This window comes from Scomber scombrus, chromosome 14 (genome assembly GCF_963691925.1).
Source record: "Scomber scombrus chromosome 14, fScoSco1.1, whole genome shotgun sequence".
Classification (NCBI taxonomy): domain Eukaryota; kingdom Metazoa; phylum Chordata; class Actinopteri; order Scombriformes; family Scombridae; genus Scomber; species Scomber scombrus.
Genome location: NC_084983.1, coordinates 25,850,682 through 25,877,785, shown reverse-complemented (window position 1 = coordinate 25,877,785; position 27,104 = coordinate 25,850,682). Strand labels below are relative to the sequence as shown.

At 39.9% G+C, this 27,104-nt stretch overlaps 5 protein-coding genes across 6 annotated transcripts; 1 reads left to right on the top strand and 4 right to left on the bottom strand.

Annotated features, from left to right (window-relative positions):
• Positions 1 to 152: 152 nt before the first annotated feature.
• On the bottom strand, positions 153 to 12,610 carry nf2b (NF2, moesin-ezrin-radixin like (MERLIN) tumor suppressor b). The gene is made up of 17 exons (XM_062433911.1): positions 12,291 to 12,610; positions 11,611 to 11,725; positions 10,648 to 10,773; positions 9,519 to 9,641; positions 9,270 to 9,353; positions 8,355 to 8,423; positions 7,878 to 7,960; positions 7,648 to 7,723; positions 7,402 to 7,539; positions 7,079 to 7,153; positions 6,855 to 6,968; positions 6,640 to 6,762; positions 6,264 to 6,481; positions 5,163 to 5,265; positions 4,260 to 4,390; positions 3,935 to 4,103; positions 153 to 2,200 (listed from the first exon to the last, which is right to left on the bottom strand). The coding sequence occupies exons 2-17, from the start codon at positions 11,698 to 11,700 to the stop codon at positions 2,153 to 2,155; spliced, it is 1,770 nt and encodes a 589-aa protein (XP_062289895.1). The 5' UTR covers positions 11,701 to 11,725; positions 12,291 to 12,610; the 3' UTR covers positions 153 to 2,152.
• A 402-nt stretch (positions 12,611 to 13,012) lies between these two features.
• mettl27 (methyltransferase like 27) lies at positions 13,013 to 17,214 on the top strand. Its single transcript, XM_062433919.1, has 6 exons — positions 13,013 to 13,141; positions 13,760 to 13,890; positions 14,125 to 14,253; positions 14,602 to 14,737; positions 15,151 to 15,243; positions 16,532 to 17,214. Exons 2-6 carry the CDS (start codon positions 13,768 to 13,770, stop codon positions 16,738 to 16,740), a joined length of 690 nt encoding a protein of 229 aa, XP_062289903.1. The 5' UTR covers positions 13,013 to 13,141; positions 13,760 to 13,767; the 3' UTR covers positions 16,741 to 17,214.
• Positions 17,215 to 19,592: 2,378 nt separating this feature from the next.
• Positions 19,593 to 20,570, bottom strand: LOC133994588 (claudin-4-like). The gene has a single exon (XM_062433916.1). It carries the CDS (start codon positions 20,568 to 20,570, stop codon positions 19,593 to 19,595), a length of 978 nt encoding a protein of 325 aa, XP_062289900.1.
• A 2,054-nt stretch (positions 20,571 to 22,624) lies between these two features.
• LOC133994596 (claudin-4-like) lies at positions 22,625 to 23,589 on the bottom strand. Of its 2 annotated transcripts, XM_062433925.1 has the most exons (2): positions 23,564 to 23,589; positions 22,625 to 23,240 (listed from the first exon to the last, which is right to left on the bottom strand). In XM_062433925.1, exons 1-2 carry the CDS (start codon positions 23,587 to 23,589, stop codon positions 22,625 to 22,627), a joined length of 642 nt encoding a protein of 213 aa, XP_062289909.1. The 2 variants fall into 2 exon arrangements, with proteins under 2 accessions (XP_062289909.1, XP_062289908.1); XM_062433924.1 differs by lacking the exon at positions 23,564 to 23,589 and having other exon boundaries at positions 22,625 to 23,257.
• A 670-nt stretch (positions 23,590 to 24,259) lies between these two features.
• LOC133994591 (claudin-4-like) lies at positions 24,260 to 26,781 on the bottom strand. The gene is made up of 3 exons (XM_062433918.1): positions 26,515 to 26,781; positions 25,978 to 26,220; positions 24,260 to 24,765 (listed from the first exon to the last, which is right to left on the bottom strand). Exons 1-3 carry the CDS (start codon positions 26,647 to 26,649, stop codon positions 24,343 to 24,345), a joined length of 801 nt encoding a protein of 266 aa, XP_062289902.1. The 5' UTR covers positions 26,650 to 26,781; the 3' UTR covers positions 24,260 to 24,342.
• Between the last annotated feature and the right edge of the window lie 323 nt (positions 26,782 to 27,104).

The following is a 27,104-nucleotide window of genomic DNA, read 5'->3' as shown; positions in this document are numbered from 1 at the left end:
TATATTTTGATGCCATTTCAGATGCAGATGAAGTATTCCTAAGAATGTTTCATTATTAAAATCACATATTAAGAGGATTGCGTTGCCTTGATGGGAGAGGGACACTCTATAATGCCCAAAAGACAACACTTTGACACACTGCTGTATGATCACTGTTGTAATGAAATGATATACACAAAAATACTCAAGGTTACAAATCACTGACAAAACATTGTTGTACATGTGAAACCGTAACATTTATGTCACCGTGTCCCTCTCGGGTTCTTAGATGTAAAGTTGTTTGTTTTTTTTTTAACACTGGACTTAAATTTGGCAGGAAAATCCCATGATGATAGTACAATAAAACATACATTAAAATACAAAAGTTCCCCCACAATGATACACCTCATGAAAATGTGTGGTGATAGTGTTTTTTAAGGCACAAATAAATAAGGATAAAAGATGCAAACTGAAGCATTTCCACCTGCGTTAACACAATAAACATTTACACAAGACCAGGGTTAGCCTTGCTCGTTTACAACCACAGTCATGAGGGTTATAATAAACCAATCATGTTCAGTCTATAATGAAGTCAGTCTCTAACATGGTGCTACAAATAAACATTTTGCATCCAGTCTCTCCCTTTCTGAAAAAAAGTCACGAGGAGAGCAGCAGAATAAAAGTTCACTCAAGTTACCCACCTCTATATTTGTGAAATGCAACGCACCCACTGCCGGCAATAACCTTAATAACCTTACTATTGGACTCATGCTCAAAAAAAAAAAGTTAACATTAATGGATATCGTACTGTATATCTCAGGGGATAAAAACAACTAGATTCTACCTGCAGTGATTGTCTCCAACACTAACCCTGAGAAATACATTAGCAAAGAGAAATCAGGAAAGTCGTCAGTCAGTTATTCTGTAATTAAGTCAGGATGTGAAATGAATCCCAAACTTAAGGAGGAACCCTAATGCTAAAGACAAATGAGCACAATAACACCCGAGTAAAAACCGTTGCAACTCAAATCAAAATGGTAAAAAATAAACCTCAAGGCACATCAGAGTAGAGTAAAACATACAAAAACTTGAAATGGCAGAGTTCAAGCTTGAAACTATATATACTGCATTTCTATTAATTACCATGATGAGGCATTAGATACACAATAAGGCAGCTCTTGAACAAAGTAACAAAAAACAGCAAGCAAATAGAAATGAAACACCAAAAAGAAAAAAAGAAAAACAAAATCTTTATGGAGTGTCACATCTAGGCACCCTGCACACGTCTGCATGTTAAAGTTGCAGTTTTATAAATTACTAAATTAGCGCAATGTTAGTTAGAGTTATCTTCAGTGTATTTTTTTTTTGTGTCCGAAGTAACAATAACAATAGCTTGGTTACTGTATAATTGGGTTTCTGAAGTGCTAATGTCAAAAGCCAAATTTGAGAAACACTTTGCTGGTTTGAAAAAAAACAGACCAATTTTTTTTTTTTTTTTTCACATTTACAAATTTTTTTTTTACATTTGTCCCCCACCTGAAAAGATAATTTAACTAATTACACCTGATGCAAGAGCTTTGCCTTAAGACGGTTCATGACATATTAAAACTCAAATGCTGTCCCAAAATGTTGTTAATGCATAAATCTATAACATGTCACTGAGGCATTATTCTATATCTGACCATTATATCCCTTAAAACCACATAAAACAATTTAAAACTCATTCATTCTAGGGTTGGATGATGTCTAATGAATTGGCATGTGACGATGTCTTAAACTACCTCATTAAGCAGATCGTCCGATTATAAAAACTATTTTAAATACTAGTCATACCGTTGTAACTGCAGAATATACCAGTGAATTCATACATCCATCCTCAGCACCACATCCTGAATCAGTGTTAGATACATGGCACACATTACGTAATGTGTTCATTATATAGAAAAAGAAATGTGGAAGGTGCTGTAGTGTAACAGATGGTACAACGTAGCATGAGCCTGAGCAGGCGGCCGGGCATGTGGCTGTTTGTTGTTGAGGATACATATAAAAGTCTTTCCAAAAGCACACAGTGGTGGTGTATGTATGTGTCTGTCTCGTAGGTTCATTCAGGTAAAATATCAACCAAACATTTAGAGATGTCTCATAAAGTCTTCCTCCTCTTGTGGCTGCAGGATCACACTTCTTCAAAGAAGCCCATCTGAGACATGTACGCAGAGTTTCGCTGCAAAACAAGACAAGTATGAGCAGGGTGACTTCAAGGTGTATAAAGGAATGTGCATTCATGGTGTGATTACGAACTCAAACCATAAATATGTACGCAGTTATGTAAATATACTAGGGATGCTCGATATTGACTTTTCTGCCGATATCCGACATACCGATATTGTCCAACTCTTAATTTCCGATACCGATATTTGCAGGCTTTTTACACCAAAACTATTATTAGGTAACAACATAACATATCTCCTACTGTTGAATTAACACATTATGCCTAATTTTACTGTGATGCCCCACTGGATGCAAACATAAATGCAACATGGCTTTCCACATGTAAACACTGTCTGTGCAACATAAGAGAACAACTTCAACTTAAGTTATGAAAAAAAAAAAAAAAAAACTGCCATATTTATTATGCTGCTTAGTTCCAAACCACAGACATAAGCCCCGTTTCTGGAGGCGGGACCTTTTATAGGAACGTCCTCTCACTCGCTCCTCTCAGCTGTTGTGTCTCTAGCAGAGTAGGACCCAGATAGGACCCAGATAGGACCCAGATAGGACCCAGATAGGACCCAGATAGGACCCAGACAGGACCCAGATAGGACCCAGATAGGGCCCAGATAGGGCCCAGATAGGACCCAGGTAGGACCCAGATAGGACCCAGATAGGGCCCAGATAGGACCCAGGTAGGACCCAGGTAGGACCCAGGTAGGATCCAGATAGGACCCAGATAGGACCCAGATAGGACCCAGGTAGGACCCAGATAGGGCCCAGATAGGACCCAGGTAGGACCCAGGTAGGATCCAGATAGGACCCAGATAGGACCCAGATAGGACCCAGATAGGACCCAGATAGGACCCAGGTAGGACCCAGATAGGGCCCAGATAGGACCCAGATAGGACCCAGATAGGACCCAGACAGGACCCAGATAGGACCCAGAGAGGACCCAGAGAGGATCCAGATAGGATCCAGATAGGACCCACCGGACTCTGACGGTGACGTCACAGGGGCAACTCGCCGAAAAGCATAACATAAGCCACGGCTAGCAACCCACAAGTCTAGCGTGTTGTTGTTGTTATACGTCATCAAGCGCACGCCGGTAAACGTCTCATGCTGCGTTCATGCCGGCTCGGAAATGCTGAAGCCTACAGTACAAATATCGGTTATAAAAACCCGATACCGATATTTCCCGATATTACATTTTTAAGTGAATATCGGCCGATAATATCGGACATCCCTAAAATATACTGATGTAATTAATATTTTACATAAGGACTGTATTTCATATCCTCCCTTCTTAAATGTTTTGCACCAATATTTTCAGCAGGAGTCCTTCAGCTCACTTTTCTCTACATTTAAAGTCTATGCTCTGCATGTGATCGCTGCATATCTTAGCTACAGATGCTACACATTTCTATTTTCAGGATAAACAAGACATGACATCCTTTGGCATGCAAGCAGTTGGTTCTACATAGAAACACTTTGTATATATATTTCAACCTTTCTGCTAAGTGTTCAGAAGTTTTCAACACAGAGTAAATGTCCCCCTTCCACTCAGAGATGACTTTTGCTTATTGTTACTTCAGTTGGATGTTTAACCTTCAGTCTGCAGAATGATGTACGTGCAAATATAATCTTAATCTTGGTTTTATTTGAGATTTTTTGGTTTTAGTGTATGTATAAGCAGGTATTTTAAATAGTCATATTAAGATGATTTATGTGAAATGATCAAACGTACGTTGCTGTGAGGTATGTAGACAGGCTCCTGGACGTATCCCCTCGCCTCATTGTGGAGGCTGTAGACGCCGGCCTGTTGCTGCTGCTCCTCAAGCTTCAGCGACTCAATCTCTGACTTCAGCTCCTTCAGCTGATCCTGCAGGTGTTTACTCTTCTCCATGTACTCCAGCCTGCGAGAGCAAGAGAGGAACAACAACAAGAGACAGGGAGAGAAAAATACACAGATATGCATTGATGAGTACTGATGCATGATGAGAAGCCATAAACAAGCAGAGTCAAGCCGTGCTTCTAACGTGTTGTTGCAGGATATTTTAACTCGAGCTCACCTCTCTCTCTCAATCTCCATAGAAAGCCTTTTCATGTCAGAGTCCTTGAAGTCGACGCGCGTAGATGTCGATTCAAAAGCAAAGTCAGCTGCTTCAGGAGGAGCGGGCGGAGCGGAGTAAGCTGCTATGAGCTTAAAATAAGGCAGACGGATGTCAAATTAGCAGCTACACTCGTGAAGATAAAGCATGTTGCTCTTCTGTTACTATGTGCTGACAAACAAATATCAGCATGTCAAAGTTTTGAGTTATGTCACTTTTCTTTTTTTTTTTAAAAACACTCCTACTCCGAGCATCCACTCGACACAAAGTGGGAGTAAACCAATCCTATCTAACTGAATCAAAATGAAAACTGTCAAATAAAACATATTTCAATCCTGGGTATATTTTTCTTGTTTTGTGTTGCATTTATCTTCCCAGTTATCTGTGTTATAATATAAAAATGCTCAGAAAAGCAAAAAATTCTGTAGCCAAAAAGTTATTCTTGCTATTTTTTGTTCAAGTCAATATCCATTAAGTAACGATATAAAGCTGCTTTTATCACAGTCAGTAAAATTCACAGGTGAAGACATCCTCCACCTCTAATCTGGCAGTTACAGATTGCTCTCTGGAAAAAGCACAAACACTTGCGGCAGACAGTAATAACCCTCCCCTAAAAATAAGTCCTGAAATGCAGTGAACACCACAGACTGTAGAAGTATCTAACATAAATTACCTTTAAAAAGGACAGCAGGTAATAAATGGCTTTACTTAATAAAATAACCACACTGTAATAACCTGGATTTCAGGAAATAACTAAATATTCAAACAATAACCTCCTGTATTCATCCACCTAAAAACAACAACAACAACAACAACAAAGGCATCACAGAGAGCACACATGTATCAGTGTCATCACCAGCGTACAGGGTAAGTGGTTTTAGTGATCTCCAGCAGCTTCTGTTTGGCTCTCCGCTCAGCATCCTTTGCCTCAGTCAGGTCCTGTTTCAGGTGATCTGCCTCCTTCAACCTAGAGGTAAACAGATGATATCTCTGATAGGGCTGCATAGATTTTGATCCTTTCTTTAAATATCCGACATTAAACATTATAGAAGAACGCTTTTAGGGCCTGATTTACTAAGATCCCAAATAGTGGGTACTAAATTGCGTGCACGGTGCAATAGGTGCGTTTTGCAGGTGATCTACTAAGAATAATTGCGTAAATGGAAACAGGTGCAACAGGTGGAGACAGCAGTATTTAAATGAGGGTTTTGTGTCTTTATGGAGAGTTTGGACGAGCAGAAAGCTGCAAGTGCAAAATGAAATGTGATCAGGTTCTAGTGGAAGAGGTTAACTAATATATTGAGTTATAACAAAAACTAATATTACCAGAAAAACCCACATATAGGAGAGTATTAGTGACAAAGTCAATGCTGTTAGTAAAACCAAAAATATTCCACACCAAAATGATTAAGACAGGTGGAAAAACTCCGTCCTGTGTGTATTCTGTCATTGTGCCTCCGTCTCCTTGTCTCCATAGTAACAGCAGGTTAATACCTGTCCTTCAAAGGTATTATTTATAGACGCAGTTAGCGTCAGAAATAATACCTTCAGGTTTGGTAAATCACAATGCGCGTGCTAAATAACATATTTGCATTTTCTCCTCCCTGTATTTTGCACACTGGGGTTGAAACGCCTCATATTACATTCATTATGGTAAACGTACTAAATGGACAGCGCGTACTATCTTACACAGTTGAAAGATGCAAACCTCAGTGCGCTGCGTTAGTAAATCAGCTTGCACATTTTTTGCAGGTGATGTCAAGTTTGCACACGTTTCTACACACGCAGACCTTTAGTAAATCAGGCCCTTAATGTACTGCCACAGAAACACACTCTGTTTTAAACTGTCAACAGTATCTCATTTATTCATTGAGATGTTATTAGACCTCATATAATTTAATGTATTTTATGTATTATTTACATGTAATGCATAATGCAAAGCTGTAAGTGAAGTGAAGTCCACACCTCCTCTCAGACTGCTCCACCAGTTTGACGGCCAGCTGCTCTGCCTCCCTCATCTTCTGCTCCATCAGCCTTTTCTCCTCCTTCGTTTTCATGGCGGTGACCTCTAACCTCTGCCTGTCCTGCTCAGCCTCTGCAGCCTTGTGGGCCAGCAGCTTGGCCTCCTCTTCTGCGATCTGGGCCTTCTCTGCCAGCAGGTCTGCCGTCTCCTCAGATCGCAGCTGGACATAATGCAATGCAACATTTCAAAAATATGTTAGCATGAGATCAGTTGTGGAAGACTTTGGAGTTCAACATGATGGACGTATCGGGCTCGACGTCATTCTATTTGTATCGTTTCTTTTATGCAATTATCTCACGTCAAGGAAGAAGATCTCACCAGTGCCTCGTTGGCCAGTCGTGCTTCATCCTGCAGCTGGAAGAGTCTTCGTTCCATCTCTTCTTTTGCTCGTTCTGCTTCCTCCCTCATCTGTTTTTCTCTCGCCAGGATTTGACGCTCCATCTAGATGGAGTCCAAGGAACCCAATAAAGTTAAAAATAATAAAATAATTTTCACATCTGTGTTTTATTCTCATCTCTCAGGTTCCAGCTCACCTTCTTGCGGGCCTTCTCTTCTTTTGCTTGAGCCTTCATCTGCTGCACTTCAATGGAGTCCACCTTCCTCCTCCTCATGAACAGATCATGGTTACCGATGCACAACTGCAGGATCTGAAGACACAGGCGATACAAACCGGCAATATTTTCTTACTTCTTATAATTTTTCTCTCATTCAAAGTGTTATATTTGAACAGTTAAATGGACAAACTGGGAAAACCAACCAGCTTATTGACGCGCAGTTGAGAGGAGTAGAACTTGAAAACATCTTTCTTCTTGTCGAGTGGTTTGATTGTGAACTTTAACATAAAAAAGTTAGAGAAGTTTAAATCGTCTGAGCTCCTTTTTACAAGCTGATGATAAACAAGAGGAAAACTAACTGGTAAAAGTAAAAATTAGTGAACAAATATATTATTATTTGACATATTGTATTGATAAAATCATTATGGATGTGGATTTACCATCAAGTCAACAAGTCGAAAAAGTGACATAAAATGCAAACTGTCTCCGGAAGAAGGCTGTAAAAGCTTCCACTGATTACGCTTACCTCCTTTTCGCTGTAAGAGATGTTGCGGATGCCGCTCCAAGGAAACGACTTGTTAGGGTTGAGTTTGCTGTTAGGGCTGTAGATGTGAAGACCCTGAGCATCCACTCCGAGTAACAGGTCCGTGTCCCTCTTGTTTTGCTGTCAATGTGATTGAGAAAAATAGTGTAATGTAATCCAGTGTGACGTTGTAATAAGGTCGCATATTTCAGAACACCATAATAAATAGGAACAGGAATTCACACTCACAGTGATGGCAAAGTAGCTGACACCATACATCTCAAGGTCTTGAGCAATCTTTAGGTATTCCATCTCAGCTTCATCCCTGTGTGAATGATGTGATGAATAAAAAAGGGCATATCAAACCTTGATGCATTTATCACACTTTGAGCACAGAATCTTGGATGACACTTTTTTTTTTAAAGGTTTTATTTCTCTTAACATGATGGATGTTAGAAGCGCTCCTAGGTCAGTCCTACCTGGCGATGCCTCTGTGCTCCGCGTACCAAGCTGTGATCTTCTCCTCCCACATGTCAGCTGTCATTTGGTACTGCATCAGAACCTAAGATACACACACACACACACACATATATATACTAGAACATCAGAGGAAAAACTATATATATTGTGCACACACAAACACACACAGACACACACACACACACACAAACACACACACACACACATACATACATACAAACACACACACAGACATACAAACACACACACACACATACATACACACACACACACACACAGACACACACACACGCACGCAGGCACACAGACAAACACACACACACACACACACACACACACACACACACACAGACACGCACGCACACAGACAAACACACACACACACACAGACAAACGCACACAGACCAACACACACACACACGCACGCACACAAACGCACAGACACACACACACACACACACGCTGGCTTTACTCACTCGTTTTGGCAGAAGTTCATCTTGTGCCAGAAAGCCCGGCTTGTGAAAGTTTGGGTCGTAGTCACCATACTGAGAATGAGATGGAGGGAGGGATAGTGAAAAAAAGAGGGAAAAAGAAAGAAAGGATTGTGGATTGTCCATTTTGAGCTACTGTAGAAACATGGCGGTGCAATATGGCGGGCTCTGTGAAAGAGGACCCGCTTCTCATCCAGATATTAAGGGCTCACTCTAAGGTAACAATAACAACTATTCTTATTTTCAAGGGATTATACACTAATTAAAACATACTTACTGCTACATTTTACACACTGGTCCTTTAATGGCGCTTTTCCACTACAAAGTTCCAGCTCGTCTCGCCTCGGTTCTTTTTGCGTTTCCACTAGGGAAAGTACCTGGCCTTTTTTAGTACCTGCTCTGGTGAGGTTCCAAGCGAGCCAAGCCGATACTAAAATGTGACGTCGACACACTGCTGGCCGCTGATTGGTCAGAAGAGTTGTCGCTGGAAGAGTCATGAGCCGTCCCACACAAGAATCAAACCCGGCATTTTTAAATACCGGCAGCAGCGTTACAACCATAGTTACAGCTATACGGTGTTACCATAGTTACAGCTATACGGCTCTCTTCTCTTGCTTTGTGTGACAAAAAGCCTCATACAGCAGCAAGTACACCACTGCCTCAATGTCCTCCATTGTTTATGTGTTTTGTGTCGCGTATAAAACGAAGTCACGGCAGTTTCGCGGAGCCGTGCTATGACGACCCCGCCCACGTTGAGTAGGTACTTTTTTGTAATGGAAAAGGTCTGTCCTGGAACCGTACTGAGTCGAGTCGAGCCGAGTCGAGTCGTGCTGGAACTGTGTAGTGGAAAAGCGCCATTAGTGACTGAGAGGAACCATTAACCTCTCATGGCTTTCTTACCTTGGCTTGAACAGCATATGACGCCAGCAGAACAGAAGCTTCAGGGGAACAGAAAATCTCTTCATCTAAGATCTGCTTTTTCACCTGAACAAGAGATTGAAGACACATATAAACATGTATCAAACAAAGTAAATATTTTTAAGAAGGAATTGCAGGTAAATTGTGGGAAAAAAACGACCTAAATGTCCAAAAGATCAGGACTATGGTTATTTAAAAAAAAAAAAAAAAACATGTAATTTAATAGATTACCTGTAAGAAGAAGAGATGCTGAGTGATTTCTTGGACTAACTCTTCTTCTACTTTCTCTGGGAAGAATTTTGCCAGGAAATGAAATGTTATGGGCGAGTCCTTGGGAACCTCCTGATCCAAGACCTTAGAGGAGGAAAAAATATATATATCAGAAGAAAAGTACAAAATTATTTGTTTATCTGATCAGTTTGTGTAAATTAGTTTTAGTAATTAGCATAAACAATTAATAAATTAGTAGCTCAACTGCTCGACTCATAACTCATCATCGATTTAGATTATCCATCATGCATTTTTAATCCATTTATGAAGGAAAATGACAATTATGAGCTGGTTCCTGCTTGATTTTAATGTTCTGTATAATTGTAATTTGAATGTGTGTTTGTGATTTGGACTGTTTATCAGACTGCAAAATTAAGAGAGGGCATTTATTTATTTACTGACATTTTATAGACTAGAAAAAATATTGTCTATTTGAAAAATAATTAACTGATTATTAAAAAAACAAATGAGTTGCAGCCCTATAACACAGGTTATACTCAGGCGGAGAGTTCTGGTCCTCTGAAATGAGGCCAACACGGAAGTAACTTAAAACTGCATTCTATCAAAAGGCCACCAGGGGGCGACCGTTTTGGTGTCAAAAGGACTTCCGTCTCTATACAAGTCAATGGAGAATTCACCAACTTCTCACTTGATTTCTAACCTCAGTAAACGTTTTCGAAATGTGTTTATGGTCTCAATCGCTAGTTTAAAGCCTTCTTCAATGCAGTATGATGTTCATTTGTGAAATTTTGGCCTCCCTGATTTTATATTTGACGATAAAGCAGGGTATGCATTAGGGCGTGGCTACGTCGTGATTGACAGGTTGATTGGTTCACAGGTTCAGGAGGGCGCCTCTTGCTCCTCCTGATGGCCATATAAGTAGAATCCGTGTTTATTTTTACCCAGCATGCACCGGAAATGTTCAAGATGGCGCTGCTCAGATCCGATACTATTGGCTTCCGAGCAGACGTCCACAAACCAATGGGTGACGTCACGGATGTTACGTCCATTTTATATACAGTCTATGATTATACTCAACACATAAAAATCATCTGTGTTGTGAAAAAAACTAATTCACTGTGCCACTCACCCGTTTCTCTTGTTTCAGCCAGGCGTAGGTGTCCTTTATTGTGTACCTGAGTCCAAAGAACCAGGTCTCCCTCAAACCGACTGTGCGACACACCAAGTCAAACAGGTCTTTACCTTTCCACTTCACCTGATAAAAACAGAGAGAGAGAGAGAGACCAGTGAGTTGAGATGCTGAGAAGCTGCTGCTCTGTTCCCATTTCAAGTAATTATTTAAAGCAAACCCATATATAAACTAAGAAGCCATCATATTTTTACATAAACGAGACTATTACTTTAAACTTAATGGTAAAACATTAATATGACTGATTTAATGATATCGTTTCCTGCACAGTTATATTTTTTGAGGTGTAGAGCTCTCCTGAAATAAAGACCACCTGCAGTAAAACCATAAAAAGAAATTAAACATTAACATAGAGGGAGAGGGGGGAAAAAATCAAAGTGACTATTTAACACAGCAATTTCCAAATATTTAATAAAAGTGGCTTTTGTTAACGCTGTCATCTACTAACTAAACTGATCATAAGATGAGATGATTCAGGATCTGAGCAGCTTGATACCTCTGTTACACATTTTCCTGGGAGAAATGTTAACTGATGCTTCTTCAAGGAGGTTTTCTGACATGTTTCAGTATGTCAGCTGAGTCTCGGACAGCAACAATAAGCCTTAATGACTGTATGTACGAGGCAACACATGCTCGACTCTTTTGTCCTTCTTTCTAAATGCAGGGTGAAAGAATCTGCACACCATGACTTACAGTATGCAAAAGCAAATTATTATATAATGTGCAAGAACATTACAGTGTAGTCTTCCATGAATCTGAGAGGGCTAATTTCATGTGAGACCATATAAATGCAAACATACAATATATGGTTATATTCCTGCCTGGACATGGAAACGGTATATTGATCCATACATATATCAATAAAGCATAATTTCAGGCTCAACGGTTGCCTAAAATCCATACCTCACAGCTGAACTCCATCTCAGCATCCATGGTGATAACTTTGACTTTGAAAGTCTTGGGTTGTTTCTTTTTTAATCCTAAAATGGACATTTTGAGGGTCTTCAATCAACAAAACCTGCAGAAAATGAACAGCACATTTCAACAACAACAACAACACAATAACACAAGATGAAATCCATATTAAACAGCAGTGCAGGAAAACAAGAAAGCAGATAAGAAGGAAGGAGTAATAAATACAAACAAAATCAAAAATCAAGTAAATGCAATTTAATCTCTATGTTATGACCTGATTTGTGGGTTTTGACAATATAAAAGATGTACGATGCAAACTATGTACACAAGTCTTAGTTCTGGTTAATGTAGCCTTAGGTTACAGTTATACATGTTATATGAAACTGAACTGCTTTCAATGCAAAACATGAGCTTTTTACAAGCGATAAAATGGCTTCAAACAGCAAGATGTGACTCAAATGGCATCTTTATAAAGCAATTACACATTTCAACAACAAGCAACCATCCTGACTGTCATGTGTTGAGAGTTAAAGGTTCTTCTGTCTGAGTTGTTGCTGTCTGGAGACAATAACTGAGCGTTTCATACTGTTTCACAGAAAGAAAGAAACTATCAGATAATCTTTGGATAAATACAACATGCATTTGAAATGTAAATGAGGCCCGTTTACCAGGGAGTGAAGTTTCAAACTTCTGCCGTCCAACAAGGCACAGAGGAGGCTGGGCTTTTTTGTGTTGGGGAGACCAATGCTAAGCTAACGAACAAATATTACCAGACAGATTTAGCTTTCCAGCTATGCCACGAAAACGGACCAAAACAAGTTGTGGGGAGAGCGGAACTTTTCGGAGGGCTCCATGACGAAAAGTAACCAACAAAATGAGTTTTCAGCTGTTAAAGTTACTTAAAATAACACTTGGGAACAACTCTGCTAACTTTATCGGCAGCTACGTTGTTTTAGCTTGTTAGCCTGGTGTTAAAAATCAGGAGGACTTTCCAGAAGATTTTTGGTTTGACTCCCAGTCGCTCTACAGGTGGGAACAAGAATAGCAGCAGCAGCCTGGGGTGACGCTACTGCGCATGTGCGTGAAATTGGAACGAATGAATGCCTCCTTCACGGGTTGTCGGAAAATATGCTTTTACAGGCTATGGGGGCAGCGAATGCACCACAAGGGATATTATATATTATATCATAGGGGCAGAATTATCTGTCTGGCTTTTAATCTTGGCTATAAAGGTTTTTTAAGGTAACAAAATGTGCAGACAGGTGACAAGCCTTTTTTTTCTTTTCTTTAAAAAATGTATTTTGTTCTTTCTTTCTTTTCCTTACAGACTGAATTGAGGGAAAATACTCCACTATCCAACCACGTATTACTGCTTCCTGGCCAATTCGCTCATAATAACTACACGTTGTCTGCAGCAAATCTTTCGTGTTGCTCCATAATATTTTGGAAGCAGCTGCCAACTTGATATCCGATGGTGAACTTGTGAAGAAATTGTCAGGAACAAATAAACGACACAACTGTAAGTAACTGTCACTACAGTGTGTTATGTCTTGTGTAGTTTTCAACCACAGTTAAGGTCAGACAGGCTCCCAGTTTTAATACCACTGAAACAAATATTGACTATTATAATGACCTGGTTCCAAACAGGTTTTGCAGGCAAGGGGCTTTGCAGTCTGTCTTAAAACAGGTGATAGGCTAAATCTTAAATCAAGTGCCCCAGTGAAGGTTGAAACAGGTTTTCTTGCTGTAATTATTCCTCCTGTTCATGCTTACCATTAGAAGATGTAATGTATGTAATGTATGAAAAGAAAGGTGATGACGTTTTCAAATCTTGACTCACAGTCAACAACTCAAAGACATTCAGTTTACTGTCAGAAACTACAAAATATTCAGATGCTAGAACCAAAACAATTTGGGCAATATTTTCTTAAAGAATATCCAATCAAACTATCAAAATAGTCATATATAGGCATTTAATTGACTGATTATTGCAGCTCTACTGGGATCACCAGTTAAAGTACATTTACTGAGCTGTAACTTTTATTCACACCTAAAACTTATAATCTATAATAAATATTCTGATAACTGTTAATATCACTTGACTGCGATGACTTCGTTTCTTTCTTTAATTGAACAGGTTTGTATATGATGTCATCTGTTACCAACACATTTGAAAATGTGAAAGCGGTTATCTTATCAGCACACAAGAGCACCACCTCAAGAGACAAGGTCGACTTCTACAACACCTGGGCAGAGAACTACGATCAGGTGAGATGACGGATGTATGACATCATCAGCAAAATACTGTATTCATTTCAATCAGACTTCATTTCCCATCAATAACAATCAATAACCATCTATTTTACCCATTAATTATATTTTATATGGGTTCAGGCACATGTGAAGAAAAATCACAAACCAATAGTGGAGGTGTTTTTTTGATTTAGTACTTTCTTGTATTCCACTAAAGCTCCTTTGCTGTCTTAAAACTCGTCTGAATAGGATGTGGCCGTTCTGGACTACCGTGCACCAAGTCTGGCAGCAAAAAGCATCTTGTCACATTTCAGTGGTGACCGGGAAGCAGCTCTGGTGCTGGATGTGGCCTGTGGCACAGGACTGGTAGCCAAACAGGTAAACTCACAAGTTATAGGGAACAAACTCCTGCAATGGTGTAGCTTCATATTTATCGTCTTGATGCAGTACATAAATATAATATTCTGCAGAGGCCTTCTTTTGCAAATGTTTCTCTCAGGGTGACAGAAGAAAAAAATAGTGTTTCCTACATATTTTGAGTCACTATTGTACATTTTATGTGCGTGTCTGTCTGGTCTATTTCAGTTTAGAAGATTATGTATGGCTGTTTAGAAATGTTTTATGATACTTGCTGTCTTTATTTTACCTCTGATTCTAAAAAGCATTGTCAGTATTGGTTTTAAGTTTTCATGATCAATTGATTTGACCAGTATTTCTGTTGTGCAGATGAAAAAACATGGATTTGGACATTTTGTGGGTATTGATGGAAGTGAGGCGATGTTGGAGTTGGCCAGAGGGACTGAGTTGTATCAGGACCTCAAGCATTGCATGCTTGGAGAGGAGCCGCTACCTGTCCAGTGGGGTAATTTAACGCTTATTATTTCACCCAGGTCATTGATCACTGTGATGCATTAGTTGATCCTCAGGCAGGTTAGTTCTGTTGTGTTCAGATTTATTGCCATCATCTGTCTTTTTAAACATTATTTCACTATATGTCACGGTTGCATTGTCACTGCTTGTTGTTGCTGGAGATTCATTACAAGTTTACTTTATAATTGCATTTAATTACTGTTGGAAGTTTTGGTTGTTTTATTGTTAATACTGTATGCCTTTCTATGATTTTAGTTTTTAACCTTTTTTGGAAAAAGAAAATATTTTATGGCTATTGAATATCATTAATCTTTAGTATTATTATCAGTGGTAGCAGAGGCTGTAGGTGATTATGTCATATCTTTGTCACCCATCCACCTCCTTTCTCTCATCTCTGTCCTGCAGGTGTGTTTGATGTGGTTGTGATTGCTGGAGCACTGAGTGATGGTCAGGTACCAGTTGGTGTGGTCAGAGAGCTCTGCAAATCCACCAAACCAGGTGGGAATAGGGCTTGTTTGTTTCATGCTGTCTTATCTGCAGTTCTGAGCCTGTATTTATCAAGCTTCTTAAAATCACACCTCTCTACTCTCAATACATAATATGATTTAATCAGGCGGGGAGTTCCGGTCCTCTGAAATGATGCCAACGCGGAAGTAACTTTCTAAAATGTAAGAATCACAATTTCAGCAACAGTTGTGTATACTAGAGAATCTCACTTTAGACGTAATACCATTCACATCAGTCCCCGTAGTGCTCGGATCACATCAATTATGTTTTTCCTGTAACTCTGAATTCAGTTTATTTTTACTGCTGGACAGAACCAGGCTAGCTGTTTCATTTTTTTCAGTCTTTATCAGGCGGGGAGTTCCGGTCCTCTGAAATGAGGCCAACGCGGAAGTAATTTAAAACTGCATTCTATCAAAAGGCCACCAGGGGGCGACCGTTTTGGTGTCAAAAGGACTTCCGTCTCTATACAAGTCAATGGAGAATTCACCAACTTCTCACTTGATTTCTAACCTCAGTAAACGTTTTCAAAATGTGTTTATGGTCTCAATCGCTAGTTTAAAGCCTTCTTCAATGCAGTATGATGTTCATTTGGGACATTTTGGCCTCCCTGATTTTATATTTGACGATAAAGCAGGGTATGCATTAGGGCGTGGCTACGTCGTGATTGACAGGTTGATTGGTTCACAGGTTCAGGAGGGCGCCTCATGCTCCTCCTGATGCCCATATAAGTAGAATCCGTGTTTTTATTTTCAAGATGGCGCTGCTCAGGTCCGATACTATTGGCTTCCGAGCAGCAGTCCACAAACCAATGGGTGACGTCACGGATGTTACGTCAATTTCTTATATACAGTCTATGGATTTAAGACGTTTTTATTTCTAATTATATTAGAAGTTGAAATTCATTAGCCTGTCCAGCCAGTCCGCTCTTAAATGTGCAATATCTTTATAGATATCAACGTTTGATTCATAAGTTGAGAAGCTGCATGTTCCCTGTCACATTTTTTGGGGGGCTTGAACGCCATCTCATGGAAACTCATAACAGGTTAGGACCCCTCTGGAGCTCTCCTAAATATTGACTGAAACAGGAGTGATTTCCTGACTTAAGAAAGTTCATCAAATACTTTCACTCTTACTGCTCAAAGTAAGACCAACAATTATTCACTCTGATCATTTTTTGACCAGTTAGGAGTGATTTCCCACACTGAGAAGCTTGATAAATACGACCCCCTGATCTGAGGTGAGTTATCACTCAACAACACGGCTGCACTGTTTCCACTAGGTGGCTGCGTTTGCATGACAACCAGGAGTAACCATGACAACCTGGAATACAAAGCCGCTCTGGGCCGTGAGCTGAAGCAGATGGAGGAAGAGGGCCTCTGGAGTTGCGTCGATGTCACTGAGGTCGAAGACTGGGAGAGAGCGGTATCAGAGCAGGAGGACGGCTACATATCGGGCTCTGTGTATCTCTATAAGAAACTTCAACAGTAGCAAAATGAACAACAATATTGCCAAAGCACAGAACACATTTATGCAAGAAGATGCAAAATAGTGAAATAACTCACTCAACACTGGTACAAAGTGTCACGATTTGTTGATATTCAACCCAAAGTTGAAGTTGTTAATCTGCATTCTTGGATAATGTAAAATGAAGACCTCAAATGTTCTCAAGTGTCATTTTTAACAATGTCCCTGTTACATGTGTGGACACGTTGCAATACATTTTGTATACTTATACTTACAATAAGTCCCTGAGCAGCATAGAGGAGAGATTTAGGCAGAGGAGTGTATTCATTGTTGGTCCTCTTGAGGTTGCAATATAACTGTATGTGACATGTAAGTACTATTATATGATGCTGCTATCTCAAAATGTCTGAGATAGATTTAACAAGTAAAACACATTTGACATTTGGTGTAAATGTAATCAGATTTGTTACCACGGTGTCATTAAAAACATTTCTTGGAATAAGAATTGTGTCCTGTAATGAGATAGATTAGATATATTTTGCAGAATATTGGCGGAAAAGTGATGCAATCAGATGAGAGGAGCACTTGGGAGCATTTATTTGAAGAAATGTTCCTTTTTATTTCCTATATTTAACCACCATAAATATGAAATTTATTATGGAAAAATATGTGTATCAAACGTTTACTGAAATATGACATTATTGCAGTAATATTTTAGGTGATCCCATGTACTCTAGGTGCTGTTTAATGTTAATACATGATTATATATTATATAATTATCCAAGTACAGCAGAAGAGTATATTGAACTGTCAGGGTCCAATGTGTTTGTGTGTAGCTTTGACCACCAGATGGCAGTGTTTCACACGACTGAGATTATGGTGAACATCAATCCTGATGGACGCTTTAAGGCTTATGGTGAGCCTTGAGCTGCTCTGAATATTTTCTTTACAGACCACTGTGGATTAGGCAGCATGCATCCGGTGATGTGCTGCAGTTTAACTCATTTAATCTCCCTGCATGTTGTACTGAAAAAATGTCACCAGCCTCACTGAGTGCTTTCTCATTTTTAAAAGTTGATGTTTCTGACTTACTTCATTGTTGGTTTATTTCAAATTCAAATAAGATTCATCAATATGACAGATCAAAAACATATATTGCCAACATCATAACAGATCAAATATAATAAAAAGGCTGTTTTTTTTTACAGATATAAACACTCAAAAACATTTTCTACAAAGCTTGTTTCTCTTCATGTACAACAACATTAACATTTTCAGCTTTTACTGTGCACTTACTTTTCTCCGACAGTTTCTGAGGATCAGGGAGAAGAATAAAGGCTGTCCACTCATACCGTACATTGTCCATTTTTTCCTTGATTTTTCTATCAGTCATGGTGGTCAGGTACTCGGTTTAGGGTCAAATACAATTCTAATTTACTTTGTGATTTGGTGATTTTGTTCCAACGTTTGATATAATTAAAGATATGATTTGGTTGGGCCAGATTGTTTGGTGTGTGTCCTGAAGCCCCGGTGTGTGTGTGGGCATAGCTTCAGGACGAGCTGGCAGAGAGGCCTCTTATCTTTGTTCAATTGTTGGCACTGAGTAGGAGTACTAGTAAGAGTGGGGGCCGCTAGATTGGAGGTGTTTATAAAATTTTGATTTAGATTATTAAAGGGTATTGGCCACATTCTGTCCTTAATGTTTTATTGGTTGTGTGTCTGTGAACTCAAAATATGTTTTTTCACAATTCTGCTTAGACGGCTACTGTATGAGGTCAAGTATTTATCTATTTATGTACAAGTAAGTATATTTTTCATTTTGGTCTGCTGACATTAGATGTTGATTAGATAATGATGCTATTGAATATTTGAATAAGGAAAACCAAAACTACGCATGACCCATAAATATGCATCACTGAAACTAAGTTTGATTCCTCTACAAATGCATTGTACCTCCCTCCTCTAACAACAGCTCTTTCAAGTCACACTTTCTGTCAAACCAGTTTGTCCTGTGGATTTTAATAACCAGGAGGAAGGCTGAAAGTCCAGGAGGATCTCATGCCTGACATGTTAACACAGAATAGCATGTAATGTCATACATTTACATACATGAAAAAAAGGCTATGACTTCCTTGATAAAATTGCAGTCATTTATTGAAAAGTACATGTATACATCTTTAAAAAATATTTGTTCAAGTAAAATGAACAAAATCACATTTCACAGTTGTAACAAAAAGCTAAATGTTTACAGCAACTCCCTTAACAGTAGCAGTTTGCAGCAGATAGAACATTAAGTGCAACATCTTATTTGCAACAAGGGAGAGTTTTTAGTGGTTTAAAGTTCTCGTCATATCATCTGAGATCATACTTTAATTAAAAATGTTAAAGTAGCCTAAACATAAACAATAGGCTAAAATAATTAGCTGCTTCATTACTCAGGTTGCTGTGTGTGAGAACAAAGTCGCTAAAAAATATCTGAGGTAAACTTCAGGTAAAGTTCATTTTTGAAAAAGAAGAAGACAACTATAACATCCTTCACTTGCCCCTTGTAGTTTGGTTCAGTTCACTTTCAGTGCATATGACATAACAACAAAACAAAGCTCTAATTAACTAAGTGGAGTTTGAAGATAACTACATTTAAATACAATGCTGACTTCTTAAACTACTTTTAATCAGTAAACAGTTACAAAAAGTACTACATCAGAATAACTATAAATGTGTGTGTTTGTGTGTGTTTGTGTGTGTGTATGTGTGTGTGTGTGTGTGTGTGTGTGTGTGTGTGTGTGTGTGTGTGTGTGTGTGTGTGTGTGTGTGTGTGTGTGTGTGTGTGTGTGTGTGTGTGTTTGATTATGTTTGTAAGAGTGTGTGTGTCCATATTATAAGTATGTTCTTGCTGGATTTGAGGACACGTCCTCATTGTCATTCTTGACCGAGTCTGATAAAGTCTCTTCCATCTCTGCTCGTTTCAGCTGAGACTTTGTAGAAAGAGCATCACTTTCTTCTGATTTGGAGTCTGGTCTTTTCATCTGAGACTTTGTTGATGGTGCCCACGATCTCTCTGACTCCTGCCTCGAGCCCTGGTCAGGCACATCCTCCCAGGGAGGCCTTGTGTATGACTGAGACTTAGCGGACGCCCCCTCGTAGCTTTGAGGCCTGGTGAAAACTGCACCAACAGGCTGAGACTTTGCTGATGGTATCCTGCTGTGTTGAGAACCAGCCTGACTGGGCCCATTGGAGCGGACTACCAGGTAGCGGACAGATGGGTTCTTGTCTTCATTGTGTGCTTTGATGGGGCACGCTGAGCTGATGAACAGACCCCCTCCCAGAATAAGCAGGATGGACGCTCCCCAGCCAATGTAGAGACAGGCTCCAATCTCCCTGCGCTGAGCATCTATGGAGGCGCTGTAGAACTTCCTCACGACCGAACCAGCCGTCCATGATGAGGGAATCAAACACAACAGCCCTGTGACGATCAACACCGTCCCTGCTGCTATGGCCACCTTGCTCTTCATCCTGCTTCCTTCTCCATCCATGAAGCGAGTGCACTTCCCACCAATGAAGGCCAGAATTAGGCCTACACCACCAGTAACAATGGCAAGGACAGTGAGAGCCCTGGCGGCCTGCAGATCACCACCAAGAGCAAGGAGAGAGTCATAAGGTTTACACTGAATCTGCCCTGTGCTCTGGACCACACAGGTCATCCAGATGCCCTCCCAGATGGTCTGAGAGGTGACGATGGTGCTGCCCACAAAGGCTGTGACTCGCCACATTGGCATTATGCAGCTGATGATGACCCCTGCCCAACCCAGCAGGCAAAGGGCACTGGCAAGCATCTGCATCCCCATGGAGGCCATGTGATGTAAAGGTGAAGAGAAGATCTCTGTAGCTGCTCTGAAAAGTGCTCAGATGTTATTTTTCTTTTCTTTGGAGCTTCTTTTGCTTTCACTCCTGGTCTTCCGCCACTCTTCTTTGGTATCTCTCAATGCGCTTTTCTTTGTCAGTTCTTGTCACCATGCGATGTTGCCATTTTCATCTTCTGTTCTTTTTTTCTTGCCACAGTTCCAATGTTGTAAAGTATCTATCTCATGAATGCAGAGCCCAGTCTGATGATTTCAGTTGTCTGTTTAGCCTCCAGTTGCTTTTACTTGACTCCAGGTGTGTCTCTGTTTGGCCTCAGTTCATTTGTTTACAGCCCTCCTCTTCTCTGGCTCAGTCCCTCCCTCTTCATATCCCCAATTGTTCTCTCCTTCCCCCCTTCTCTCACTCTGTCCCCTCTCTATTTCTCTACTGGAGAGTGCTCTTTCTTTCCTGTCACCTGAGCAGCTGTCTGTGTTCTACTGGTCAGGTGTGGATGCACCACACCTACTCTATAGGGAAAAGAAAGGGGAGGAGGTTGACAAAAAAACAAAGCGAGAGAGAGAGAGACAGAGAGAGAGACAGAGAGAGAGAGAGAGACAGAGAGACAGAGAGAGAGAGAGAGAGAGAAAGAGAGAGAGAGAGAGAGAGAGAGAGAGAGAGAGAGAGAGAGAGAGAGAGAGAAACTATGACATCATCTATTTCCTCCCCTCATTATCCATGTCTGACAAGATTATTTTGGAAACAACGAGCGATGGATAAAGAAGGAAGAATGATGGGCATCCATGCATGAAACAGGCATGGATGCACTCTCATGAAGCACTGCATTGTTGTCTTTATTCAGTAATACTGGATTGGATTTCAAATGAAAAAGGGAATCTGATTCAAAAGTTAATACATGTGGAGTTCAGTTGAGGGTAACAAGAAGAGAGCGATGCAGAGCAACACAATCTCCTGAGAGAAAATCTGTTTCATTCTAGCAGTGGCTACCGTGCAGAAAAACCTGTTTGAAACATGCCAAACACCCTCTGCACACAAGCACCAAGCCTTTTAATCAGGCTCAAAATAATCTGTAATCTCGCTGTCCTTGTAAAGTTCAGAGGGATAGTTTTTGTGTTTACTCTTTTTTTTTTCTTCATGACATTAGGCCAAACTAAATTTCATTTTCGCATACTTGTTTACTGTAAAGTGCACAAGAAGTTTGACTTTATCTAATAAAAATGTCCCAACATGCAAACATACTGTAGGCAGGATGCAGTGCAAAGTCTATGACTCTCTCCTGGCTTTACCTCAAGACCTGCAGGCTGCACTGTCATGAAGCGCACAAAACAAACAGTCAATTGAGTATGGCCGAGTTATATAAAGCATGTTTTATTTTCCTTTTCATTTCACAAGAGGAACACACTCAAACCGTAAACACCAGTGACACACAAACACACACAGTTATCTCAGAATCTTTTGTTTCTTCGGCACTAAGGCCACATTGACACAAAACCTGTTTTTTAACAATCCCTCCAGGTGCACTTGAAAAACCAGATCCACTGCACAGCACATTTTTGGCAGTTGTCATCATTGTAACTGTTAATCTCTCTGACAAATAGAAACTGCTAAACCAAGTTGGAATAAAAGATTTAATGACATACAGAGAATACAGAGAAACACAAAACCACGCTTAGCTAATCAAGTTAGATTTCACATTTCACATTAATATACAAAGCGTTTTATACATATACTTTTTTAACACACATGTTCTGGATCTTGCATATCATGTAAATATCTTGTGTGAGCATGTCAGCATAAACATCATATATCAGCCAAAATAAACAAAACAAATAAAGAAAATCTCTATGCAAGTGTCCAAAATTATGTAAAGTACAAAAACCTAGTATGTTTATTCATAGAAAATCAAAAAAACATACAAACATATAGTATTCCTTTGCAACACGGATAGTGCAAAAGTTAATATCTGCTTTAAAGACATTATTATTCTAAATGGTTTTTAAATGATTCATCTTCATGAGCCAAACTGAAGATGAAACTGTCCCAGTCCTCTCTAAACGTAGACCTTGCTGCTCTGCACAGAGCGAGCCTTGGAGTACTTCACATCATAACTGTTCTCTTCTGCGGGGGGACAGGAGCTGCAGAGGATTCCTCCACCAAGGAACAGCAGCCCTGCAGTGGCCCAGCCGATGTACAGTGAAGCCCCCAGCTCCCTCTTCTGGGCGTTGATTAGGGCAACATTGTTGAAATCACGAATGATGGTGTTGGCTGTCCAGCACACAGGAATAAGCACCAACAGGCCCGCGATGATGAAGATGACTCCAGCAGCAATGGCTACTTTGCATTTCTGCCTCTCCTCCTCCACAAAGTTGGTACACTTGCCCCCAATGATGCTAAGAAGGATCCCAAAGACCCCGGTGATGATGGCCAAGATGACCAGTGCTCTGGCAGCCTGCAGGTCTTGAGGTAACGCCAGGAGAGAGTCGTAGACTTTGCACTGCATCTGGCCTGTACTTTGGGTAACACAGTTCATCCACAAACCCTCCCAGATCACTTGAGCTGTGATGATGTTGGCACCAATAAAGGCTGTGACTTTCCAGTTGGGCAGACCGCAGATGATGATGCTCCCCACAAAGCCAATGAAGGCCAGGGCCATACCAAGAATCTGTCTTCCTCCAGATACCATGCTGAATCACTTCGTTTCAAAGAGCTAAGACTGAGTGATGCTGAAGGTTGCAGTTCTTTGCCTGCTGCCAAGAACGTACGTAGAAGTAGGTCTTATTGCCCGCTCAGAGGAGAATTTGACACTGGCAACCTCATGTACAGACTTTGCTGATAAAGTTGAAGTCAGAGGAGGAGTTTTCTAGTTTTGACCGTAACATGAAACTGGTTTGTGAGGAATTTTTTCGATGCTACTACTAGAAAGTATAGCAGAGTTTCTGAGGATAGCACGTAGGCCCTTATAATGACAAAACTACAGAAATACACTCACACACAAGCATACTGCAAATTTGACATTGTTCTGTAAATTTAAACTAATTCCCTTGTTTAAAGACATATTTTCTTGGCGGAGACTATTAATGCAAAGAGGGACTTACCGATTGATCAGTGCTCAAAAAAGTCCGGCACACTGTGGTTTCGATGATTTTTTTTTTTTTTTTTTTTTTTTTAATCCCTGTTTGGAAAGTTGTTTGCAGTGTGAAGATTCACTGTAGTCTGTGTATGACAACCACACTGAATCTAAATGCAGAGATTATCTTCTGTTGTGCCAAAGATTAATAGATGAAATACTGAACCAAAGAATGTTAGACTCATCCTAAAAATGTATTCATGCTTCTTATAACAAAGATAACATATCCTTGTTTTTGTTTTACAGTGACTACATATAAATATACTTAACATCATTTTATTCCCATTCAGGACACTTTGTTTACTCATATGGTATAAAAGCAATTAAACAATGCTTAACTGTTACTTATACATACAGATATCAAGACTGATGATAAAAATGATATTAAACTTTATTGATTTGTCAAAAGAAAACATTGAGATAGTAAACATTAATTAATATGTGAATAGAAACAATAAGTGAGCACAGTTAAATCATTCCTTCAGTCATTTCTCAGCACTATGATTTATGCAGATTCATCCAGATTATGGCTTACTGTCATAATATTTACTTGGTACAGTTGTGGATCTGTCATGCACCAGGTTTGGCCTCATTCCCATGAATAAGGCTGTTGTCTGGTGCTTCTGATCCATTTGACATGGTTAATAATACAGTCCAGCCCCACTGTAAGCTTTATTTGGTGGACTGTACACTTGGGCTTCATGCTCTACCATCGTATTCGGTGCATAGCGATCAAACATCCTTGTGTTGTTAGATCTTACGACATCAGACCTCTGTGTGGACATGCGGGATGAATAGTCACTGAGTTCTGTGTTGCTGGAGGAGCGATACAAAGGCGGTGATCTCTCCTTCTCTCCACAGACGAAGCAGATCAGAGCCCCACCGAGCAGGAGCAGCACAGACGAGGCCCAGCCTATGTAGATAGAGGAGCCCACCTCTCTCCTTAAGGCCGCAGCCACAAAAGGGTCATTGAAGATTGAGATGGTTCTTGCTGCTGACCAGCTGACTGCAACCAGGCACAAGATGGCAGACAGCACACACAGAACTCCACCCAGCAGACATGCCTGGAAAAACAAAAGATACGACTGACATTACAAATCTGCCTAGGGTTTTATTTATGTGTGTTTATGTCTTAAACACGCTTGCTATAACCATAGATATCTGCTCTGTTAATCTCTGTGGTCTCCTTTTTCTCACTTTCCCTGCAAAACTCCAGTTCATTTGAAATACCCTATGTAAAGGATTGTTTTTACAATTATTCTTGTTTTTAGAAAACATAAATCAGACCATCAAGGTAAAAGCAGTAAAAATGCATCTTTTTATATATTATACTATGAGTCAGCAAAGTTCGAATTTTTCAGGGGCTTTGATGGAGTTGTCACATTAATGCTGAAAAAAGGTTTTGCTTTGTTTTTCAGACATTTTACATCATTATATAAACATCAGATTGAAAAATCTTTGTATGAGGAAATGTCTTGAAACTTACAATGGGATCTGCCAGATGTGTTACACAATTGTTAATTCAGTGTGTAACTAAGCAACATTTAACAGAGACACTTCAACTGCAGCTGGACAAAGCCTTGATTTTCAATGGTAATGTTAAGTCATTTTAATCTTACTTAGTTTTGCAACACCAATATTTCTCTTGTTTCAGAAAGTCAGAAAATACAGCATTCATTGTTGGAAGGGATTTTAGTGAAACAACACTGAAACATTGTTTCTCTTGAGTTAAATCTCAATGTGGGATTTCAACCTTCAAAAGATGATTGTTTTTATCCTTAACACTGAACTAATAGAACTGATACTGACTTGGCTTCTCTGCTATGTAAATATGTAATTGAGTTTAACCAACAATTTTAATTGTGTGACCGGCCAAGTCTGTCAGGGGCCCTGGGCTCACTGTGTGGACATTTGATAAATTGCAAACTTGGTAATATGCACCATACTTAGGCACAATTTAGGCTCCTGTGTTGTAGAAAGGCCATGACAAAATTTTAATTTAAGACCTTTATTACTGATGTTTTTAACTATTTTAAATCTGTATATTCTGGCTCAAATACATTCATGTTGATTCCTGCATAGTGCATATTCCTAAATAGATGATCTTAATATAACTGATATACAGCAAATTAAAGACTGCGAGGAACGAGGGGGTCAATAATCTACAGCTCATTTTCTTCCCCCAGGGCCTCCTAGGAGGTTAATTGCAGCAAACTATAATTTTACAGTGTTTCTTTACAGAGACAAACACACAGATATGTTCACAACTCCATCACCTTCTTTCTGCCATTAGAAGAGGACGGAGGCTCAGCGGGGTCAGGTGGAGTCCCACTACAGTTGGCCACACCTCCACCCAGGAGGCTGATGATGAAGCCCAGGAAGCCGGCGAGGATGGAGATCAATATGAGGGCACGTCCAGCCTGGATGTCAGCAGTCAAAGTGTTGGGTGTTGTGTGTGTCTTACACTGCATCTGACCTGTGGCCTGGACGATACAGTGCAACCACAGACCATCCCACACCTAACACAGACACAGAGGGACTCATACGTGAGACTTTAATATGTAAATTAGGTGTTGATAGAAGCCCCTGAAGTCCTGTTTCTATGGTGACAATCAGTTTATGCTCAATTTAAACATTTGTGGTGTTACAAACTGACCATTTAGATGTTATCAGGCATTATACTGTGACCACCATTAATTCATATGCTTCATGCTTATTCTTACTCCTACATTTCTATAATATAGTAGCGCTGCTGGTGAAGGTAATGGGAATTTATACAATTTAATATATACTAGGAAACTCTACTGACTTACCGATTGTGCGGTTACAATGTTGGCTCCAACAAAAGATGTCTCACGCCACAGCGGCAGTCCACATGTCAAACTCACTCCTAAAATGCCCATCACACACAGTGCCAGGCCCCCGATCTGCCTGCCCTGCCCCCCCATTTAAAACGTCTACAGTTACACAGCAATAAACTAAAGCCAGAGTCCCTTCAGTAGTTTAAGAAAAGAAAAAGCCAGCAAATTCATTCAAATTTTCCTCAGTAACTAAAAAAAAGTGATATTTCTTCAGAGGAAAAGAAAAGACTGCATTTCTCTTGCGTTGTATCTGTTTAAGTTTCTATCGGCAGCTCTTACTGTATGTGTGGCTGTTATGTTAAATAGTCAGATGACAAAGATCAACAGAGAGGTGCAAACATGTTTCATTTACAGAGAGTATTTAAACACCTCTGAGCTACATCCAAATCAAGTTTTACAGGCTTTTATACAAATTAGAGAAGCTGGTGTAGAACACAGTTTTGTTTTTCTTTTGTCTGTGCAAAAAACTAAACTAAAACTAATACACACAGTGAATTTATTAGTTTGTTGGTATAAAAATGTACAAGCATTCATAGTTCCCT